Source organism: Scyliorhinus torazame, chromosome 15, assembly GCF_047496885.1.
Source record: "Scyliorhinus torazame isolate Kashiwa2021f chromosome 15, sScyTor2.1, whole genome shotgun sequence".
In the NCBI taxonomy this organism is placed as follows: domain Eukaryota; kingdom Metazoa; phylum Chordata; class Chondrichthyes; order Carcharhiniformes; family Scyliorhinidae; genus Scyliorhinus; species Scyliorhinus torazame.
The window spans coordinates 82,906,072-82,929,542 of record NC_092721.1 but is presented as its reverse complement, the minus strand read 5'-3'; the positions used below and the strand labels follow the sequence as shown (position 1 = coordinate 82,929,542).

Below are 23,471 nucleotides of genomic sequence, written 5' to 3'. Positions count from 1 at the left end.
TTGCGGGGGTGGGGGGGGGGGGGGGGGGGGGGGGGGGGGGCGGCGCGGGGGGGGGGGGGGGGGGGGGTCTTAAGAATTCCAAAGATTCACAACCCTCTGAGTAAGAAACAAATGCCCACATCTCGGTTCTAAGTGGCATCCCCCTTATTTTGAAAATGTGCCCATTGGTTGTTCTGGACTCCCCAACCAGGGAACCATCTTACCTGCATCTACTCTGTCTAGTCCTTTTAGGTATTTGGCAGGTTTCAATGACTGCAATGATCTCTGACTGAAGCGTTGATGTTTATCTATTCAGGCAGTAACATGATACTGTCGCATTCATTTTTATCTTTTTCCGGAGAAGCAAAATTGTCATAATATTGCCCCAGATTATGGGCAGCACGGTAGCATTGTGGTAACACAATTGCTTCACAGCTCCAGGGTCCCAGGTTCGATTCCGGCTTGGGTCACTGTCTGTGCGGAGTCTGCACATCCTCCCCGTGTGTGCGTGGGTTTCCTCCGGGTGCTCCGGTTTCCTCCCATAGTCCAAAGATGTGCAGATTAGGTGGATTGGCCATGATAAATTGCCCTTGGTGTCCAAAATTGCCCTTAGTGTTGGGTGGGGTTACTGGGTTATGGGGATAGGGTGGTGTTGACCTTGGGCAGGGTGCCCTTTGCAAGAGCTGGTGCAGACTCGATGGGCCAAATGGCCTCCTTCTGCACTGTAAATTCTATGAAATTTTACTTTATATTAAAGAAGGTTGATAAACACTCGCATCTCGCTCTCTGGAGCCTCGAGAGTGAAAAACTTTCTGGGAAGAAGCGCCGATGGAACAACAGGATCTCGCTTTTTACCCATATAAACTAGTATTGTTTAAAACCCAAATAAAAATTTACTAAAACAGCTTCACACGCCCAAACTAAATTGAAGACACTTTCTAAAGTAGTTTTCATATCTGAAACATTAAAAAATCTGGAATAAAAAGATACCAGTTCAGAACATTCCCCACGAGGATTTCTTTCTTCGTGAGTTATTGCATTTATATTCACCAGAAAGCACATTCACAGAAACGACAGTCAGTGCAATTTGCGTGTGTGTGGTCCAAGGGTCGGGCTGCTTCACAATATCTGCGGAGTAACTTCGCAACACACACTATACAGCCTCGGCAAACAATCGCCACGGTCACATTTAGCTTCAAGAATGAGTTTTTCTCAACAGAGTTTAGCTACTAGCGTTTGGATCTGAAGGAAAGTTTTATCGGAATACCAACACTAGTGAACTGGGTAATTGCGAGCACGTAGAGGTAAACGTGGGTTTCAGAATTGAGGATTAATTTAGCTTCGTGATGCCCTCGAGGTCTGGGAAATTTGGGGAACAAAGTTCAGAAGCACTGCTGATTTTGTTGTTTGACAAAATGATTGTGTTCAATTGATTGAGATGCAAATAATTACCTGACAAATTGGGGACAGGGCGGATAATTTCAGCCATTAAATAATATAATGACCCCCCCCCCCCCATCTCAAAAACAAGGACAGAGAAGGAAAATACTGTTTATGTTTACATTTTAATAAACAATAACTTCCATAAACCCTACTTTATGAGTCAACGCGTACTGAGATTATTTCAGTTTTCTGAAATGGCTTTAAACACATTTTATGACACTTTGTCTCGTCTTATGTAAAAATTGATGTCTTCATTTCAGCGGGTCTGGCAGCAGCGGACGGGCTGAGGAAAGAGACCAACATTTCAGCTCGATGACCTTCCATCATGGGAACAAACACTTTTGAAGTCGTTCCGCGAGGTTGCTGAAAGTGCGCACGTTTCCATTCCCCCCTTGGGCAGTAACTTCTTCGTTTAGTCTAATCTAGATTTTAAAATTGTTTTTTTTAAAAAAAAGACCCTTTCAGTTGTTTTTTGTTTTGTTCGACGTGTGGGACCCGAGCCCATCTTTTAGTTTTCCTTTTCGTTCGTCATCCCTTTGAGTTGAATTGTGTGCAAAATCCCACTGGTGCCTTGGCGGATTGAGTGGCTGATTCATTGCTGAGGTTTGTGTATGTTGGGGCCGGGGGGGGGGGGGGGTACAGCTTTGTAATGGTTAATAACAGAGTTTAACATCCGCCATACCTTATCTGACCCGTTTTAAATTCACAATCATTGTGCAAACCTCCAGCATGTATAATAAACCCTCAGGCAGCAGAACGTTAGGAGATGGTTAGCAGTTTCAAATTCCTTGGGGTGCACATCTCCAAAAATCTGGCCTGGCCTACCCACGTCGACGCTACCACCAAGAAAGCACAACAGCGCCTATACTTCCTCAGGAAACTAAGGAAATTTGGCATGTCCACATTAACCCTTACCAACTTTTACAGATGCACCATAAAAAGCATCCTATCTGGCTGCATCACAGCCTTGGTAAGGCAACTGCTCAGCCCAGGACAGCAAGAAATTTCAGAGAGTCGTGAACACTGCCCAGTCCATCACACGAACCTGCCTCCCATCCATTGACTCCATCTACACCTCCCGCTGCCTGGGGTAGGCGGTCAGCATAATCAAAGACCTCTCCCACCCGGCTTAGGGGCTGTTTAGCACAGGGTTAAATCACTGGCTTTGAAAGCAAACCAAGGCAGGCCAGCAGCCCGGTTCAATTCCCATACCAGCCTCCCTGAACAGGCGCTGGAATGTGGCGACTAGGGGCTTTTCACAGTAACTTCATTTGAAGCCTACTTGTGACAATAAGCGATTTTTATTTTCATTACTCACTCTTCCAACTTCTTTCATCGGGAAGGAGATACAGAAGTCTGAGAACACGCACGAACAGACTCAAAAACAGCTTCTTTCCCGCTGTTACCAGGCTCCTAAATGACCGTCTTATGGACTGACCTCATTAACACTACACCCTGTATGCTTCACCCGATGCCTGTGTTTATGTAGTTACATTGTATACACTTGTGTTGCCCTATTATGTATTTTCTTTTATTCCCTTATCTTCCCATGTACTTAATGATCTGTTGAGCTGCCCACAGAAAAATACTTTTCACTGTACCTCGTACACGTGACAATAAACATATCCAATCCAATCCAACGTCGCTCAGAGGATGGAGGTGGTTCACTTGGGGGGAGGGGGGGGGGGGGAAGCTCCAGCGACTGAACCCGTCCAGAATGACCAATATTAATGGCGCCGGAGGCGTTTCGGGGAAGAGAAAGCGAATTAAAGTTTAAAAACCCAACTTCTCCCCCCCCCCTCCACCTAAACTGTGAATGGGCTCCACCCCAGGGGACGTCACCGGTCACGTGAGCAATCAAAGTTTCAGCTCGAGCACCAAGTTGTGAAGTGGCTGAAAACTTTCAGCAGTGATTTAAAAAAGAAAGAATATTTTCCCCGGCTAGAAAGTGACCGCAAGTCGGAGTCTTGACCCATGTCCAGTTGAAAACTTAGTTTTAACTGAGTCTTTTTTTTAAAAGTAAAAGTAGAAGTTTTGTTACTTGTTTTCCTCTGTGTGAGGGGGAATTAGAGAACGTTTGCAGATGGATTCGAGTCAGCAGCAGCAAGCTGAGCCTCAGTCAGCGGTGCCTCGGGCCGGCCACCAGATCGTGCATGTCCGGGGGGACTCGGAGACCGACCTGGAGGCTCTCTTCAACGCCGTCATGAACCCCAAGAACTCGAACCTGCCGCAATCTGTCCCCATGCGGCTCCGCAAGCTGCCTGACTCCTTCTTCAAGCAGCCCGAGCCCAAGAGCCACTCCCGCCAGGCCAGTACAGACGGCGGCAACGCGCAGCCGCCCCCGCCGCTGCAGGCGCAGCATGTGCGGGCTCACTCGTCGCCGGCCTCCCTGCTCAGCGCCGCCGCCGCCTCCAGCACCTCGACAGGCTCGGCCGGAGCCGGCGTTACTCCGGGAAACGGGGCGGCGGCTCTGGGCGCAGCCCCAGCTCCCGGCTCCTCTCCTCATCTTCGGCAGGCTTCGTACGAGTTTCCTGACGACGTACCTTTACCACCCGGCTGGGAAATGGCCAAAACCCCCTCGGGCCAGAGATACTACTTAAAGTAAGTGATTTATTTAGTGGAGAATTTGGAGCAGGGGGAAAGTTTGCATTGTCACCTCCTTGTGTTCCCCCTAATTGAGAAACCAGCGTGAACTCATCGCAGGGATGGTGTTAGGAGGGGGTTTTCTTATAGTGTGATGAACGGAGCACTCGATCGAGTTTGGAGTAATCCAATTTGTGTGTAGGCTGAGACAGCATTTCCTTTAAATTCAGACCCCGGAACATTCATGGGTCAGTGTATCGAAATGTTTTATGTAAACTTGGGGCCCAAATGTGTAAACTGAAACACCTACATGACAACTCTATCAAAGGGAGTCCTGATTGTGAATCTGACATGAAGTTCAGACCTTTTATTAACTCTTTAAACTGAAGCATCGCTGACCCACGTATACGAATGTGCTCGCTGTGTTACACTTGGAGGTTTACGAATCCTCTTCCAGGGTGTAAACAAGGGACATCCGTTGAAAATTTGAAGGGGGACATGAGAAACTCCAGAAAACCTCCGCAAGGGGTTGCAAAGTTCACGCACGCGTCCTGAGGGTAAACGTGGGCAGTCCTTAAAACAACGGAAGCGATCTGAAAATAGCTCAAATGCTGGACATTAGCCTTCAGGATGTTCATTTAATTAGACCCATTCATACTCGAGCTGGTAATCTATTGGGCTGCTGTAAATATTCGGTGTTCTCCAGTTCCAGCGGAGTATGGATTGCACATCCAGGTTATTCGAGGCATTAATAACTATCAGTTTGTATTTGGCGACTCTCCTTTTCGCCAACTGACCCGCAGAAACCCCCCAGCTCCAAGCTTTTTTTTTACAATTTGATTTCCGTTCGTATCCCACGAACTCGCCCCCAGACTTCAGCCCAACAAATCCTGTAAATGTTCACCTGGTTGCATTTGAGTATTTTAAAAGTAGCTAAAGGAGGAGGTTCGTCTTTTTTAGCTAGGCGCTCTGTTCTTTCTTTGGGACGTGCGGCGTTACGGGTTTGAGCTGCGTTACGGTTTTGAGCTATGTATTTAATAAAGGCGAATTTGGATGGTCAGAGCCATCTCAGTCTTGCGCAGTTTTATACATGGTTCCCGTTTGATGCGATTTGGGAGGAACCAGAGACCGACCGAGAATCCCCCCCCACCCCCGGGCCAGTCAGCGAGCCATATCCATTTCTGAGTGTCCGATTACACCGGGAACAATAGCACTCTGTAGGAGCCCGAGACTCCAAAGCTCCACATGTCTGGCTCCACATGTCTGGCAGAAGTCATCTGCATGGGTCCAGCGCTTGTTCCCTCGCAGACAGCTAGAGTCCATTATTGAAACAACGGCATGCTGGCAAGGATGTTTCTCTAAGCAAAAAGAGTAACGTGGGAAGTACGGACAAAACCGACTTGTGTACTTTTTTATTACCCTTCTCTGCCCTCATCACCAGAGGGGGGGGGGGGGGTCACAGCAGAAGCCACAGTTGCTGGGCAGACTATTCGGTTTGTTCCACTTTCAGCAGTGAAGAAAATTTGCATTTCAGATGGGCATCCCAAGTGACATTTTCAATTGTTGCTGTAACTTGGTCGCTGATCTGGCATTTAAATTGATTCGTCCTTCAGTCCCACAGCTTTAAGCTTGCGGGCAGCTTTAGCCGCATGTATTACTTCATTCATGTTCTTTGAAAGTTGGGTGTTTACTTTGCGCTGTTGATCTGCATTTTGTTATCCCCGATAGCGATCAGATTGACTGCATTGACTCAATCACATCTTTTAACTCGCACGTTAAAACAGCCTTCTCAGACTCTTTAAACAGCCCAATCAAGTCCACATATCAATTTAATTGAATTATCTGCAGTTTTGTTGCTTTATCATAACTTCTGTAAACCGTCTTTCATTGAATAGATGGAAGCTTTTAGTTGCATTAATGTATTCATTTATATAAGATGAGTCACTTTCTCAGTATTTTATTGGCTGCAATGTCCCTTTTATATGAGCTCGCCCCTATTGGTCATTCAGTTGGTCTTTTTGCTGCTGATTCAGATACAGTTGCTATAAATGATCTTGTGGTGGTGTCCTGTGAACTCTCTTCTTTTAGAAAAAAAATAAGATCCAACTCTGAGAAACTAATCGATTCCTTTAAAGTGAAATGTGAGGTCTATTATTAGGTACCCAAGAATGCTGTAACTCTTCCTTTTGAGCCCTCTGGAGAAAGCTCTGATTTAAAGAAAAATGCATGATCACTTTTCAAGGTCTTGACCCTTTCTGTTCCTGCTCATTTAATAATGGAACTGGAACTTCATTGACACTTTATTCCTGATTTCTTCGTAGAACATACTCTCTCTGGTTTGGTAGTCATGTGCTGACCTGCAACAGGGACTTTCTAGCAACCTGTTTGATCTTTTTCAAGTTGATATGAACTCTCTCCAGAGCGCATGCTATGTTTACTGGTGAGAATGTTCAGTAATTTATTTGAGAGGAAGGGACCGAGGATTCTTTTCCATCATTTTGGTGGCTGCAGAGCCACCCAGGGTGTTTATTCTCTCACATTGTCAGTAATGGAGTTCAGCTCCATGACCTCATGGATTTGCAGTGGGCTGGTGGCACCAGATGACCGTATTGCATGCCGGTTTCTACAGTTGGCCACTTTGTGATGTCCTTCCAATTTTGTATGGAAGAACTGCAGGTGACGGAGCAGTCAAAGCATGGAGTCTGAATCCTGGAGGTCAGGTTGTGTGGCATGAATTACCTCTTTGAATGCTGCAGCACTCTCATCTCTCCAATGCAAATCCCGTCTGAAGCTGTGCAATTGCAAACGCCAGTTAGTTCAGTGGGAAATTTTAAACAGGAACTGGAATCGCCATCTAAGTGATTCAAATGTTTTTAATAAGCCATTGTTGTTTTGTTCATCAATATTTCCCAAACAACAAAATGTGGTCGAATCAGCTTCTTTATTTAAAACTAAATCTAGTATTTGCTGTAAATTGGAAATTTAAAATTCCCTTTATAATTCAAACCAAAATATTTTCCTTGGCGTACCAAGGGACTCCACAGTGTATTCATCTAACAGGTGAGGTGGGTTTGTGATTTTCTGTGGGAAGTATACGCTAATTTGCAAATAAGGATTTTGTCTGTACCGATTAGCCCTTGATGTATTGCTGCATATACAGAAAGCTTGCTGCATTATTTTGTCCATATTTAAACCTCAGTTGTTAATTTTCTAATACCAACAGGATCATGTCTTAGTAAGATGCCAGTTTTATTAAAACATTGATAAATGCATAATGAGCATATGTTTCTACTGTAATATTTTCTGCCTAGACTATTTGTGACCTTGCTTCAAAGTGAGCTAAATAGCTGGGGACAGGACAAGGTAGTGTTATTATTGGAGAATGAGTTGCAAGAGCATTTCATAGAGACAAGTAAAAGAGGACATAGAACATACAGTGCAGAAGGAGGCCATTCGGCCCATCGAGTCTGCAGCAACCCACTTAAGCCCTCACTTCCACCCTATCCCCGCAACCCAATAACCCCTCCTAACCTTTTTTGAACACTAAGGGCAATTTAACATGCCCAATCCACCTAACCTGCACGTCTTTGGACTGTGGGAGGAAATCGGAGCACCCGGAGGAAACCAATGCAGACACTGGGAGAACGTGCAGACTCCGCACAGACAGTGATCCAGCGGGGAATCGAACCTGGGACCCTGGCGCTGTGAAGCCACAGTGCTAGCCACTTGTGCTACCGTGACAAACTAGCTATTTTCAAGTAGATTCTTCTGCAGCCATCATAAATTGTCATTTATGTATTAACCTTGCAATCCTTCCAATTTAGACAAGGGTGACACAAAATAATTAGCCCAACAATTTACAATTCACAAGTCAAGCAAAATAAGTTTGTAAGTAGGGGGACTTCAGTGGTGGCATGTAGGTGGGTGGCTCCTGCTCGGCACGGTTTTTCGGAGTTTAATGCCCGGTCCCAGCGGCACATGGACAGGTGCAGGAAGACATAAGGAAGGAGGGAGATGTCGAAGAACCAGAAAAAAGCCATTGGGAAGAAAGTGGCAAGCAAAGGTTTGCCGTCGAGCGAATGGGTCATCCTGGCAGCAGGAAAGATGGCAGAGGCTGCTTCGCTGGGTGCGGCTGAAGTGGCGAAGGTGGCTGGGGAGTTTGAAAGTTTACCAAGCATCGGAGGTGATGAGGAAAGAAACGATGGCAGTGAAGGTATTGGTGGAGAGGCGATAGCCACATTGAAGCGGCAGTGTCAAAGACATAGCTGCAGTGTGGGAGCAAGGAGAGAAGTTGAAGGAGGCTTTGTTGCAGCATAGCGAACAGTTCACTGCTGCCCAAACCGAAGGTGCATGAGCCGCCAAGGGGTTAATAATTTGCTTTCACAGGTATCCTGTTAAGGAGAAGGTCCCAAATTGGGTGAAACAAAGGTGCGAGGTGCAGTGGTCAGGAGCTGGTATATGCATATACCAGGACTGGAGCTGGCGAAAAGGTGGGCAGCCATTGGCTGGGTGAAGGTGGCACTTTATGGTGTGAGGCTCGGTGTGGCGTATCTGGCGAAGTTGAGGGTGACCTACAATTTGAAGAATTTCTACTTTGAGGCGATGGAGGCTTTTGTGAAGGCTGAAGGACTCTGGTTTGGTTTTGGACTGAGGGAAGGGGGGTGAAATTTTGTATATAGTGTTGTTTCTTATTAGTGGTTTAAGGATGTTAGGTTGCTGGTGTGGTAATGGTTGGGGTTTTCCGTGATGGCGGTTTTCTGGCGTGTGGTCTTCAGCACTGGGTTTGTTTATCTGATGGTTAGTTTTCAGGGACTGGGCATGGGGGGAGGGGATTGGGAGGAGGGGGACCTGGGGAGGAGCCTCCACACTAGCAAGCATAGGTTGGCTAGTGAATGGGGGTGTGGTGGTGGTGGGGAGCGGCTGCGGTCATTGCAGCCTGCTCGAACAGGGTTCGATGGGCCTGGGAGGTGTGAAAGGTGGGGGGATGGGATCATTACTGGGAGAGGTGTTTTCAAGAGGAAGTGGATGGGGGGGGGGGGGTGTAAGGGTTTGATGGCAACAAAGGGGCGGGGCGGGCCATGTCCCCCAGTGGGAAGGGTCCGGAGTTGTGATGATGGTGATAGGAGGTGCAGGTGCAGAATAGTAACATGGGACGTGAGGGATCTGGGGGGACGGTGACGAGGTCAAGCGTGTTTACGCACCAAAAATGCTTAAAGGCTGATGTAGCGATGCTGCAGCAGACCCACCTGAGAGTGAATGAGCAGTGAGGCTCAGGAAGGGTTGGGCGAGTCAGGTATTCCACTCTGGGTTCAATAGTAGGGCTCGGAGGGGGGGGGCGGGGGGGGGAAGCGGTGTTGGTGGGCAAGAGGGTGAGATTCCAGATGGAGAAGGGTGGTAGCAGACCAGGGGGGCAGATATGTGATTATAACAAGGGCATTAAAGGGGAAGTAGGTGGCACAGACGAGTGTATACTGCTGCGTTTTGTGAAGAGGATGCTGGGGACCATCCTGGACTTGGACCCAAGAGCTAATAGTAGGAGGGGATTGGAATCTTGTACAAGAGCCGAGGATGGAAAGGTCTTAGCCGTGCTCACTTGCCCGGTGGTGGTGGTGGGGGGAAGCGAGCGAATGCGCTGACCGGGCTTAGAGAGCTGGGAAGGGTGGACCCATCCGAGGGAGCGAGAGTATTCCTTTTTCCTCCGATGCACAAAGTTTATCCAAGGATCGACTACCTTCTAGTAGGGAAGGTGTTATTGGCTGGAGTCAAGGAATCGGAGTATTCTGCAGTTGCAATCTCGGACCATGCGCCACCTTGGATGAATGTGGTCCAGGAGAGGGGGGTAGCCCAGAGGCCGGGGTGGAGAATGGATACAGGTTGTTGGGGGACTGAAGTTTCTGTGAAAAGATCGGGAAAATGATTGAGGCGTATGTGGGATTCAATTATACAGGGGAAGTGTCGCAGGCAGCGGTTTGGGAGGCTCTGAAGGTGGTAGTGAGGAGAGAGGTGATCTTGTTTAAGGCGATGTTGGACGAAGAGGAGAGGGAGGAGCGCCAAAAGTTGACAGAGGAAATGTTGGGAGGTGGACAGGAGGTACGTGGGAAATGCAGATCCGACCCTTTTGGACAAGAGGAAGGAGCTTCAAGCTAAGTTTAACAGGATTTCAATGGGGAAGGTGGTGCTCCAACTGAGGTGGGTGAGTGGAGCAGTTTATGAATATGGGGGAAAAGGTGGGGTGTATGTTGGCTGGCCAGCTCCGAAGGGAGGCGGCGGCAAGGGAAATAGTCCAGGGGCGGGATACTACAGGGAAATTGGTGGTGGCTCCAGAGCAGATTAATAAAGTTTTTGAAGAATTTTATGAGAAGCTGTATAAGTCGGTGCCACCGGGAGAGGAAGGAGGGATGAGGGAGTTCCTGGACAGGTTGGAGTACCTGAAGTTGGGGAGGGGGATAGGGCTGGGTTGGAGGGGCCGGTGGTGCAGCAGGAGGTAAAGGAGGCAATCGGGAGGATGCAATAGAGGAAGGTGGCAGCGTCGGATAGGTTCCCAGTGGAGTATTATAAAAAGTTAAAGACAATTGTCGCCGCTGATGGTGGGGATGTTTGAGGAGGTGATAGGTAGGGAGTATTGCCACAAACATTGGAACAGGCTTCGATTTCCTTGCTGTTTAAAAAAAGACAAGGAAGCAACGGTGTGTGGCTCATATAGGCCCATATCCTTATTTAATGTGGATGCCTATATATTGGTGAAGGTGCTGCTGGCAAGGTGCCGGCCGAGGGAAAGGAGACGGAGGTGGTGATGGTGCTAGATGCTGAGAACGTGTGATGGCGGTCCGAGAGAGATTTGGGATTGTGCCGAGGTTTACAATGTGGGTGCGGCTACTCTATAGGGAACCGATGGTGCGTGTCTGCACGCACAACATGAATTTGGGGTACTTTGCTCTGCACGAGTACTAGGCAGGGGGTGTCCCATGCCCCCCGCTATTTGCATTAGCGGTAAGAGCCGCTGGCCGTCACTCAAGGAGTTTGGAAGTAGTGGAAGAGGGATAGGGAGGGAGGGGGATGGAACATGGGGCTGGATTCTCTGCCATCGGGATGCTCCATTTTGCCGGCAGCCCGGGGTTTCCTGATGGCATGGGGCTGCCCCACAATGGGAAACCCCATTGACCAGCCGGCGAAATGGAGCACCCCACCGGTGTGCTGAACCAGAAATCTGGCGCAGCGGGATGGAGAATCCAGCCAAAGGTATCCTTTTATACAGACTATTTACTGCTGTATATACCAGAGCCGAATACGTCCGTGGGGAATATAATGGGACTGCTTCAAAGATTCTGGTCTTTCCCGGGGTATAAATTAATTCTGAGAAAAGCGCTAACTTTATGGTGCTCCAGCCAGGAGTGGGGTGTCTGCTATTTCGTAGGGCAGCAATCCACTTCAGGTATTTGGGGCGTGGGACTTGGATGTTTGGAGGAGGGGGGGGGGGGGGGGCGGGGGGGGTTCCACAGGTACAATTTTACAGGCTTGGTGGGGAGGGTGAAGGCTGACTTGGCAAGGTGGGACAGCTCCCTCTGTCACTGGTGGGCCAGTTGCAGACGGTTAAAATTAACGTGCTACCACGATTCTTGTTTCAGTGCCTGCCGGTCTTTTTACCCAAGTTGTTTTTTGAGAATGTGGGCAAAGTGGTCAACTCGCATAGTTGGGGGGAGGGGGGGAGTGGAAGAGAGGTAGCCAGGGTTACGAAGGTGGTTCTGCAGAGGTGGCGACAAGCGGGGGCCTGGGCTTCTCGAATCTATTATATGAAATGAAAATCGCTTAATTGTCACAAGTAGGCGTCAAATGAAGTTACTGTGAAAAGCCCCTAGTTGCCATATTCCAGGGCCTGTTTGGGGAGGCTGGTACGGGAATTGAACCCGCGCTGCTGGCCTTGGTCTGCTTTATAAGCCAGCTATTTAGCCCACTGTGCTAAACCAGCCCTATATATTATTCCTGGGCGGCGAATGCCGAGAAGGTGTGGGGTGATGGAGAGGGGAGTCCCAGTCGGTCAAGAGGGAGGAAGGCTCGTGATGCAGGGGGATTTAAGGGCGCTGGCAACGACGCCGCTCCCGATGCCTACGAGCAAGTACTCGGGGAGTCCGATGGTGATGACAACCTTGAAAACCTGAAGGCGGTTTAGACAGCATTTTAAATTGGCGTTTGGGTCGGGAAGAATGTCGATTAGGGGGAATCATAGGTTTGAGCCGGGTGTCTGGGTGGAAAGTTTCGGAGATGGAGGAGAGGGGGATTAAGGTAATAAAAGATTTGTCCCGGAGGTGCGATTTGCGAGGTTGGAGATGTTGGGATAGAAGTACGGATTGGCACAAGAGGAAGGGTTTAGGTACCTGCAAGTCCTTGTAAGGAAGGAGTTTCCGAGCTTCCTGATGGCGCCGGCCTCTTCGTTGTTGGAGGAGATACTTTCGGCAGGGGCGTTGGAGAGTGTTGGGAAGATTTTGGAGGAGGATGAGGTGTCCATGAAAGGGATTAAGGCCAAGTGGGGAGAAGAGTTGGGGGAGGTAATGGAAGAAGGTTTGTGGTGTGAGGTGCTACGAAGGGTGAATGCCTCAACCTCCTGCGCAAGGTTGAGGCTGATAGAATTGAAGGTCGTGTGTGGGGCGGACATCACAAAGGCGAGGAGGGGTGAAGGCTGTTTGCGAGCAATGTCTGAGGGGGCCCAACAAAACGTATATATGTTTTGGTCCTGCCCGAAGCTGGAGGGGTATTGGAGGGACCTAGTTTTTTTTTCCTTTTAAAAAAAAAAAATAAATAAAAGAAAATAAATGTAGAGTACCCAATTCATTTTTTCCAATTAAGGGGCAATTTAGCGTGGCCAATCCACCTACTCTGCACATCTTTGGGTTGTGGGGGTGAAACCCACGCACAGACGGGGAGAATGTGCAAACTCCACACGGACAGTGACCCAGAGCCGGGATCGAACCTGGGACCACGGTGCTGTGAGGCAGCTGTGCTACCCACTGTACCACCGTGCTGCCGGGAGGGACATAGTTAACATATCGGGGGTTTTCCATGTGGACTTGGAGCCGGGTCCCTAAAGACCATTTTCGGGTTGTCGGACTGGCCCGAGCTGCAGGGGAGTGTGGGTCAGAAGTTTTAGCCTTCACCTCGCTGATTGCTCGTTGGTGGGTCCTGCTGGGGTGGAGGTCCGCTTCTCTGCCCTGTGCATCGGTATGGCGGGGGGACCTGCTGGAATTCTTGACTATGGAGAAGGTGAAATTTGAGCTAAGGGGGGATGAAGGAGGGGTTCTACAAATCATGGAGTTTGTTTATCATGTATTTTCAGGAACTTGTTGCCTTGGGGTGAAGGGGGAGTTTTTTCCTGTTTTTTTAAACTTATTTTTGTAATTTGCGAGTCAATGTTTCAGACCGTATTTTGCAGTTTCTATATCTGTTTTCATTTGTTTGTCTATGAAAATGATGATAAATGTGGAGAATAGAGATTTTTTAAAAAGCTTGTAAGTAAATCGCTGTATGAATTTGGAATATTGACTAATGATTGTAACATGTCTCAAGTTGAGAATTGATTGGGTGGCACGGTGCCGGGGGTCCCAGGTCACTGTCCGTGTGGCGTTTGCACATTCTCCACGCGTCTGCGTGGGTCTCACCCTCACAACCCAAGATGTGCAGGGTAGGTGGATTGGCCATGCTAAATTGCCCCTTAATTGGGAAAAGAAAGCTGAGAATTGGGCTGGGGAAGAGGGGAAGCAGTTGTCCACATCAGTAAACATATGCAATGTTTGCAACACTAAGCTAGATTCTTCAAGGTTCATTGAGAAAAATGTAAAGTGTGTTTACACTAAAACCTATAAAGTCATTGCAGAGTGGATTCCACTTCACACTGGTCAGTTTTCAGCTGGAATGGCCCAAGTCTGGAAGTATGCAAGATTTCCTGGAAGAGGTAGTTTATATTAGAGTGCAGCCACATCCCATGAACTAATTTAAAAAAAAATAAAAATAAAAAATTTGAACAGGATTTTAAAAGTGCTCAATAAATTAATAGGATTTCCTGAGTCTCTTAGCCACCCTGGATTTTGCATATTTAGACTAGTGCCAACATTTTCCAGAGCACTTTAGACATGAGAATTGATTTTACCACTTAACTAGAACCAGCATAAGCTTCATTCAAAGTGCACAACAGTAGAATTTGGAACAAAGTTCATAAATGTTAACTTAAAGAAACATTGTAATAGTCTTCACTAGTAAAGAAATCTTATCAGCAAATGTGAATACTTATGCGCAACACTGTGATGGATAAAAGGGAAAGTAGTAGTTAACTAGGATGCTGCCTTTATATGAAATTTGATTTTGTTTTTGTGTTAGAACATTGATTTTGAAAAGGTGGTATGGGATAATGAGAAGCAGACTGCTTCCAGTAGTTTAGACTTCAAGAAGGAAAATTACTTGCATTTGCATAGTACTTTCATGAATGAAGGATGTCCTAAAGCCCTTTACAGCCAATAAAATTTGTAGTAAAGTTGCTGATTGCCATAGCGAATGCAGCAACCAATTTGAACACAGCAAGTTCCCTCAAACAAGGATATGATGACCAGATAATCTGTTTTAATGATTGTTGAAAATAATGGCCAGGATCCTGATAGAACTTCCCTGCACTTGGGAATTGTGACATGGGAAAGTTTATCTCTGCCCGAGGAGGCAGACAGAACTTTGGTTTAATGGCACATCCATAATGCACTGGAGAGGAGTGTCCGCCTAGATAATTCTACTTGAATCTCTTGAGATGGGACTTCGACCCACAACTTTGTCCTGTAGGCAAGAATACTGCCACTGAGCTATGTCTGACCAGGTTAAATCAAAATTTGTAACAGGAGAAGATGCGGAATTCCGAGTGAAAGCTTGAGGTGGAATCTGTCAACCTTAATTGTGTGATTGAATGGGGGGTGGGGGGGGGGGGGTGAAAGGCTCAAAAGAATGTGGGAATAGGTGAATAAATGTGATTAGGCCAACTCTGCTGCATTGAGGTTAAATGGCGATATGTTTGTGTTGTAACATTGCCCATTTAAATAAGAATTTCAAACTACATCATCATTGGAGTTGGAGAAGACAGCAAAACAAATAAAGCTTTACCTGAAATTATTGGATACTACTATTTTGCTTTCCAGTCACTTCAATGCTGGGATAAAATTATACATATGGTGCTATTTTAACTCCCCTGTCCATCAAACACAATTGTTCATTGTAGTTTCAGTTGTATCTTTTAAAAGAAATAGATTGCCCTTGTGTGGGAATTGCTGGCAAGTCTGATATTTATTACTCATTTCTAGTTTTAAAAGCATGATTGATGTTTTTTGTCCAATTGTTTTGTGAACTTGCTTTCTTCTCATCACAGATTAGGACTGGCTATCACTGTGGACAAGTTTGCATGTTTATCAAAACTTCACATCTCTTCCAAATTTAAATATATTTCTGGGTTTGAGAATTTTTATGCTACCATAGGCAAGCAGCATAAAACTATTGATTTTCACTGATTTATGGTCTTAATATTGATGTATGTTTCAGAGCCGCTGCAAATTTCAAAACCATTCCATTTCCATAATATTTAAAATCAAGTTTCATAACTCTTAATTGGCTTTCCTAATACTTTCACTCGTGATTGAAGAAGGTCACGTGAATCAGCAATGAACTGAGTTAAATTTATCTACTTGTAAAATTATTGTATTCATAGGTAAATTAATTACTTTAGAGCAAGGTTTTTCCAAATGTTTTTGCTCGGGACCCATTTTTGCCAACCGGCCATCCTTCAGGATCCACGCCAGCCAATCTTTGTGACCCACCATTTTCACTTGCCTTTAATGTGACAGATGAGCCTGCTTTGTACTCCTGATGTCACTTGCTTTGTTATTCAATGCTACATTTCTGATCATGACTTCCGCTGATGATTTAAGGTCTTACTGCATCCGTTGAAAAAAATCAAGAGGTTTGTCTTCAAACATGCCATGTTAGTCTTCAAATATCTTTGAAGTTTTGAGGGTTTTAAACTTTCATTTGCCAGTGCTTTGCTGCATATAACACAAATGAACTTTGAATCCTGATTTGCACTGGGACAATTAATAACCTGTGCCTCAAGTAATCATCTTTATGCTGCTTTGTTCCCATTTTCATGGGTTGTTCACCAGAGGCCCTGGAGTTCTCAGCAGCAGTGCAGGCAGCTGCAAAATTGAGGAATCTCTCTCGTGTCCAGAACACGTGATGTCAGCGCATGGGGCGTGTGACCTCTCTGCCGCCACTCTCGGTGGGAGGACTCCCTTGGTTTTTGGAAGAAAACTGTCCCTGGACAGCACGCTGACATCAGGAGGAGGTAGTCCAGCCCTCTGGGCTCCGGGCCTACTCGCTGCTTGATCTGGCAAGCATGCGTGGGATGGTTGGCAATCTCAAAAGTCCGTCCAGGCTGGCATTTCTAAAGGCCGGTTGCGGCAGTTGGACGTTCCTCCCACGATCGGGAACGCTGTGACCAAGCATCGCGACCCTCCCAAAACCTGCCCGTGGGTCGCGACCCTGAGTTTCAAAACCCCTGCTTTAGAGTACTGAGGGTGAATTTAGTGCACGCTTTTTTTAAAGTTGACTTAATGCTTTGATTGGGATGGATGCATTACAAAAGAGCTGTGACTTAGTGGGTGGCTTGTTTGCATTTGAATAAGATTCAGTTCAAGTTCCATTTGAGCACAAAATCCAAGTTGACTCTCCAGTGCACTAGCAAGGGAACACTACCAAGAAGCCTTGTTGGGGTAGCTTCTTTCAAATGAGAGGTTGAACTGAGGCCAGTCTACCCTCTGACCAATGCAAAGGATTCTGTCCCCACAGTTTTGTGCATTAGGAGAGTCAAGGTATAGTACTGGGACTGGCCATGTGGACAAATATGAACTATTTTAAAGAACAAACATGGATGCAAGTCATCCCCCAATGAATTTAATTCAATTCTTTGAGGGAGGTAACAAATATGATAGATGAGGAGTTGTCTATGAGCGATACCTATACAGACATTCTGAAGGCCATCACCACAAAAAGCTGGCTCAAATAATTTGAGACTCATGGAATAGGAGGGCCAGTGTTATCTACAATGAAAACATGGGCTTAAGACAGAGAATAATGCATCATGGTATGTGGTTGCTTTTCAGATTGGAGGATAAACACTGGTGTTCAGTGCTAGGATTGTTTTTTTTGGCACAGATGAAAGTTACGTTTACTTGTGCTGCTTCACCAGGAGCTGCGTGTCCTGCACATGCTCAGTTGTGGTATCTGCTACAAAATTTGCTGGCAGCATTGAAACAAACAAGCTGGCTTGCCACAGACTAACAAAGTTCAAGTTAACCATTTTTAGGTCTGTGCAGTCTTCAACCAGTTAACACCTTGTATCTAGTCCACCTTTCATTTAGTAACTGTAAAACATGCTTCTGATGCAGCGAATTAAATAATTCAGCCATTTCAATAGAAAGATTCTGAATTTCGAATGTGGAGAGTTTATTAAGTTTAAGGACTTTTTTCAATTTATTAAAGAAATTGATTAAAATATTTGAGAGAAAAGAATGACCCTTTGTGGGATTTGATGACCCTGGAATTAAGTATCTAATTATTTATCAATTGAGCTACCTGGGGCTGCCAGAAGCTCTAAACATAAATTAATGTATTGGTGTCATGTGAGAGTACCTTTAAGAAATGGATATTTAACAATGTACCTTTAAGAAATGGAGCTGATCATATTACTGAAGTGATGTCAGAGGGTGGGGGGAGCTGAGCTCACTTCTGCTTTTTTGAGTTTCAGTTTGAGAACGCAGCTGGGAGTGTCTGTGTTTTGCTGTGAGCTGCAGGAAGAAACGCAGAGCTGGTCTGTTGATTTCTGCAATCCAAAGACTATAAATATATTGAATGTAACCTAATGTGCTCCTAATTTTGAAGGTTTGTGGTCTTTTGGATGTTCAAAGGAACAGATTGATGGATTATTTAGTGTTGTAGTCTTTTGGGGTTATCTTTGAAGTAATGGGTGTTAAGATATTCAATGTTTGTTTTTAAAAGGTTAACTTAAATTCATAGAATAAACATTGTTTTGTTTTAAAAACCACTTGTCCATTTCTGCTGTATCACACCTGGAGAGTACGCCGTGTGCTTCCCACACCACAATCTATTAAAAGTTGTGGGTCGGTTGAACTCCATGAAACACTTTGGGGTTCTGTAAACCCGGACCCATAACAATTGGATCTAGTCTAAGGAGGGCGTTAACCCTTATTTTAATATTTAACTAGATCAATCAGTGGGACCCACAACAAAAATGCCCAAATTAGATGTGTAGATTATGCCTCCTGTAGCAGAACTGTGAATATTTTAAACAAGATCCAAACTCCTGCCATTGGCCAGAAAGACGTCAGCAGCAAATGCACAAGTGCCAGCAGTTCCAATGTGGGCTGAGTGAACTTGCACAACTATTCCTGATGCCTTTCCAGTTAGCAGCAGGAGTTAATGATACATCGAATGAAGTTCCAAAATTTACCGATGATGCTGAACTTGGAAGTGTAGCAGACAGTGATGATGGTACCAATGGCAACAGGTTATAGGCTAGCAAAATGGGCAGGCAAGTGGTAGGTGGAATTTGATGTATGCAAGTGTGAGATGTTTGATTTTGGCAGAAGTGTAAAGGGGAGGCTCCATCAATTAAATGTCCCTGCTCATTTAGAACTTTGCCACTGTGTAATTCTTTGAATGTGGAAGGACCTTTTGAGAGAGCAGTTATGACAAACAAAATCTTGGACTTCATATGAGTACGAAGGTAGGGAAGTTATGCTGAATCATTATAAAGCTCTGGTTAGTCTAGAGTATTGCATCCAGTTCTGACCACCACACAAGGAAGGGCGTGAGAGTTCAGAGTACAGATGAGATGTGTCAGAATATTTCCAGGAATGTGGGATTTTAACTGCAAGGTTAGGTTGGAGAAGCTGACATTATTCTCTTTGGAGTGAAGGCGATTGAGGGGCAATTTGATCAAGATGCACAAGATAATGACTGGTTTAGATAAGGTAGAAAAGTTATAGTGCAAAACTAGGCTCACAAGGTTTTTGGCAGAGAGTATGTGATGAAAATATTTATGCAGCGAGTTGAAATTATGTGGATCTTGCTGCCTATGAGAGCGGTGGAAGCAGCGATGAAGAAAATTGGCTGTGCACTTGCGGGAAATAAACTTGCCGGGCTACGGGGTGGAGGTTGCTCTATTGAGAACATTCAGAATCCTCTGCACCCCACCAGGACCTGGTGACTTATCAGCAAAATTAACTATAGTCTACTCTCCTTCATCAAGGTAATTTATAAATAGTGAAAAAGCTGTCGCCCCAGTGCAAATCCCTTGGGGATGCCAGTAATTACATCCTGCCAATTTTAGTGCATATCCATGATCCCTACCCCAAAACAATTGATTAGTTGCCCCAGAGTTTTAACCGCTGTTTGTGGAATATTGTTGTGGAGAGTCAGTTAAGTTGGTTAGCAGAATGAATAGAACAGATAGAAGTGTGCAAAGGAACATATTTCAGTTCACCGAATAGATAAAAGAGATCCAATTAAGTAAATATTCAGGATGAGCAACTTGGTTGGGCTGGTGGATGAGCAGAGGTATTTTGGGAGTCCATTTAAAAAAAAAAAAAAAAAAAAATTACCTAGATGTTGGTGGAAAGGTACAAAAATAATTTTAAGCTAATGAATTGTTGGCCTCTGTGTTAAGAGGACAGGCATTGAATGGGGGTGCAGGTTATGTCGAACTAGTACAGAGCTCTTGTTTATTCCAGATTTGACCTCAATATTCAATTTGGAGGAGCCAAGCCTTAACTTGGCGAAGAGTGTGGTGCAAAATAATACTACCAACATGGTTCAATCCCCGTACCGGATGAAATCCTTGGAATCTAGCTCCATAATGATATCATGGCAGTAAGCCTTGTACCTGTCATCCATTGCAGCTGCCGAGCTGCCCAGGCATCTTGGATCCCCCTTACCTCCTGGGATCATGTAAAAGTAGCCGAAAGAGTGTAGGCAGCAGCACACACCTTCCACTATAATCCAATTCCTTAATGTAGGTTTAGCTGTGATGTGACCCTTGAAATCACTCAGTGTGGACATACTTGAGCAATGAGGAATCTGCCACTATTCTGTTCTGGGATCTGCACTTCAGTAAGCATAGCCTAGCCGGAGTGCAGTACAGATTCACCAGAACAGTGCTGCGGCTAAAAGGGTTAAATTGAAGACGGACTGCACAGTCTAGGCTTGTATTCCCTTGAATATAGAAGATTAGTAAAAGTGTTTAAGATGATTAAAGAAAAGGATTTAATTGGGTAGAATGAAATGCTCTGGGAGAGCCTAGAACAAGGGGGGCTAGGCTGTGTAGGAGCGGTGTTAGCCTTTCACATAGAATAGTGCAAATCTGGAGCTCTTTTACATCTTTCTCCCCCCCCCCCCCCCCCCCCCCCCGTTTACACTTGCATGCGTGCGCCCAACCACAGACTAATGTCAAGGCTACGTCATTGAAAATGTCAAAACTAAACGTCTTTGGATCCTGGAGTCTTGACCGGCATTTCAGAAGTGCAAATCCTTGCTTCCTGAAAGATGCTCTGGATTTTTAATTTGAGTTAAGCCACTGTAGGAGAAGAATGCGGTTTCTAATTTAAGAAAAATACCTACCATTATTCATAGTCTGTCACTTCCCTCTGCTTTATGCGTTTAGGGATAGTAAAATGCCAGAAAAATAGTTTCTTCTTGGAGCTAGTTAACATAAAGCTTAATTGGAGAACCGGAGATGACCAAATTACAGAAATTATATCATAGAACGAGAGGAGGCATAATTGGAGAAATAAGACATGAGGCAAAGAGTATGTAAACTGGTTGAATAAGTGCAGTCTAGCGAGATGGAAAGGGAAGCCTGAAAGTGCTGGGAAGTCAGGCCAGCCTCCAGTGGTTCAGAACCATGAGAAAGGGGAAAAATGTTACCGAACATGCAGAGCCACTCTTAACCGAGTGGCCCCACTCAATAGAGAATAGTTGTGGATGCATCTTTTAATTGAAGAGCAAATAAATGTTCATAGCAGAGGAAGGTACAGAGCTAATTGGAGAAATGGGCTTAATTTAAGATTGCTCTGGTAAAATGTTGGCACAAATGCAATGAGTCAAAATAGTGATTTTTTTTTTTGGGGGGGGGGGGGGAGGCCGGCCATTTTTATTGCCTGCACTTGGTTCTGGGAAGGTGAAATGGACAGTTTTGAACCACCGTCGTTTTTGTGGTGAGGGAGGAGCGTTTTGACCGACTGAAGATGAAGGAGCAATGATTCATGGCTGAGTCAATATTGTGCGACTTGGAGGTGATGTTACCACAACATTGATGTTCTTGTCCTTCTAGCTGGTAGAGGCTATGGCTTGGGAGAATGCTCCTTTTGTCCGATAAACCTCTATATAGTTCATTGTGAATGAGTTTCAAAAAGAAATAAAATCGTCCACTATGCTAATGTAACTAGTTATAGTAGCTCAGCAATGGGGAGTGCTGCCAGTTGAAATGTTTGTATACAAGTTAGTGGTACATTTGCTGCCCCAGTTCTTTTGTTGTTTTTTCCTGGCCCCAAACAAATGTGCAACTTTCTAAAAGCTGCATTTACTATTTTTAGGGAAATTTTGCATTAGCGCAGTCTACATATAGAAGTGTATTGATTAAACCTTTGGGTGATTTTTGGGTCACGTTTTTCCCCTTCCTTGCATCTACCCTGTCATTTGTTTTCATTCAGTGCTTGATATTGATTTCAAACAATTTCATTATCCTGTGATAAGGTTAGCATTTCAGTACCTTTAAAAAAAACTGACTGCCTCTTGTTAAGGTGCTGATAGCTGTCATTTTATGACACAGTTGGTAAGATGGAAAACACCTGCCTTGTGTAGCATCTTTGCACATACCTTGGAAACATTCTAAATTAATTATTTTCCTGTTATTTATTATACAAGAATCCAAAAGCGATTTTATTCTTGACAATGTCCTCTGCGCAGCAGTGAGATTGTTCTTGGGGATGGTGTTGAGGGATGGATGTTGGCTAAGACTAGCACTCCCTGACCTTTGTATCATTCCATCAGACCTTTATCCAAGGCCTGGATGTTCATCTCAAAGACTGCATCTCTGACAATACAGCATTCTCACCAAAGCTCTGCACTGGAGCTGCATCTAGATTATGATTTGGATTTTGCATTGTGTGATGTGGGTCAATTATCGTTCACCATTGTTATGGAGTAAATCAGATAGTATCCGAATATGGGAATTGTCTGTATAAGGTAGTTTTGTGTGTCTCTAAAAGCTCTGGAGGCTTGTGTGGTTGAAATTTAACTATTTACTGTTAACACACCACTATATACATGGCTGGAATTCTCCCATTGAAGCCGGTGGGATTCTCCGGTTCTGCTGCTGTCAATGGAGTTATGGCTGAATGCCAAATTCTCCATTCTCGCTGGCAGCTGTGGTGGGGCGAACTCAGATTGGAGAATGCCGGCCCATATCTCCGAGGTATAACCCTAATTAGATACCATCTTCATGTCGACTTCTTTCGAGACCGTCTGCCATCATGCAACACTGTACTTTATAATGTCAGCGGTATTGTTTTCCAATCCCACATTAATCTTTGCTTTACTGAACATCTTTTACACCTGCCACAAGTACTTAAAGCACAATCGTTCTTTGCGCTCCCTGATCTCGCCGCGTGTCACCCCCCCCCCCCAAACCCCGTCCATGCTAAAGCATTGACCGCTTAATAACTTTAAATCAATTAATTGCCTTATTCTTTGTGTATTAAATTATTTAATCTGCAGGGAATAAAAGGTGAAAGTGTAATTTTGGTTATTACATTTTTCAATGGACTGATAGTACTTCGCAGGTGCACATCTTCTGAGTGCTTCAGCCTTTGAAGTGATTTCCACCCCCAAGTCTCTGAATTAAAAATTCAGGCTGCCTGGAGGCTTGATGATTCTTCCGATCCTTTTCTTGTCACGTTCTGAGGAATGATAGTCTTAGTTGGTTTGGGTTTGATTATTGATTTGGGGTTGAAATTATAGTGTTCTGTGTTTCCAGTGCAGTGCATCTTCAGCCCGTTCACCTTTTTGCTCCTTTTGAGTTGTGTTTCTCGTCAATGACAACGTATTTGCTTTGCTCGGACACCATGGTTTTGTCCTATTCCTTCTGGTGAAGTCTTAACTTGTTTCAGTTCTGTAATTGTGCTGCTCATGGTTTCAGTATCTGCTTGCAGTTGGGAAACCCAATGGCATTTCCTTTCAGTGTCTCCTTTCAGTGTCTCCACTTTTCCATTCAGTTATTCTTCAGCTCTTAGTCTCTTTCTGGTATTCCTCTTGGAATATTGAGTATTGCTGAGACCTCTCTGTCCACTGGATCTTCAGTTTGTTTAGAGTGA

General features: G+C 45.2%; 1 protein-coding gene across 5 annotated transcripts in view; it reads left to right on the top strand.

The window, feature by feature from the left end:
* Positions 1-3,301: 3,301 nt before the first annotated feature.
* The window catches only part of yap1 (Yes1 associated transcriptional regulator), a 222,214-nt gene continuing 202,044 nt past the window's right edge, over positions 3,302-23,471 (top strand). For 2 of the 5 annotated variants that reach the window (XM_072476353.1, XM_072476350.1), the window contains exon 1: positions 3,306-4,023. In XM_072476353.1, the coding sequence (XP_072332454.1) occupies positions 3,506-4,023 (518 nt within the window). In that variant the 5' untranslated portion in view covers positions 3,306-3,505. Of the gene's footprint in view, positions 4,024-23,471 lie in introns of all 5 variants that reach the window. The other 3 variants (XM_072476352.1, XM_072476351.1, XM_072476354.1) reach the window with 3 other exon arrangements.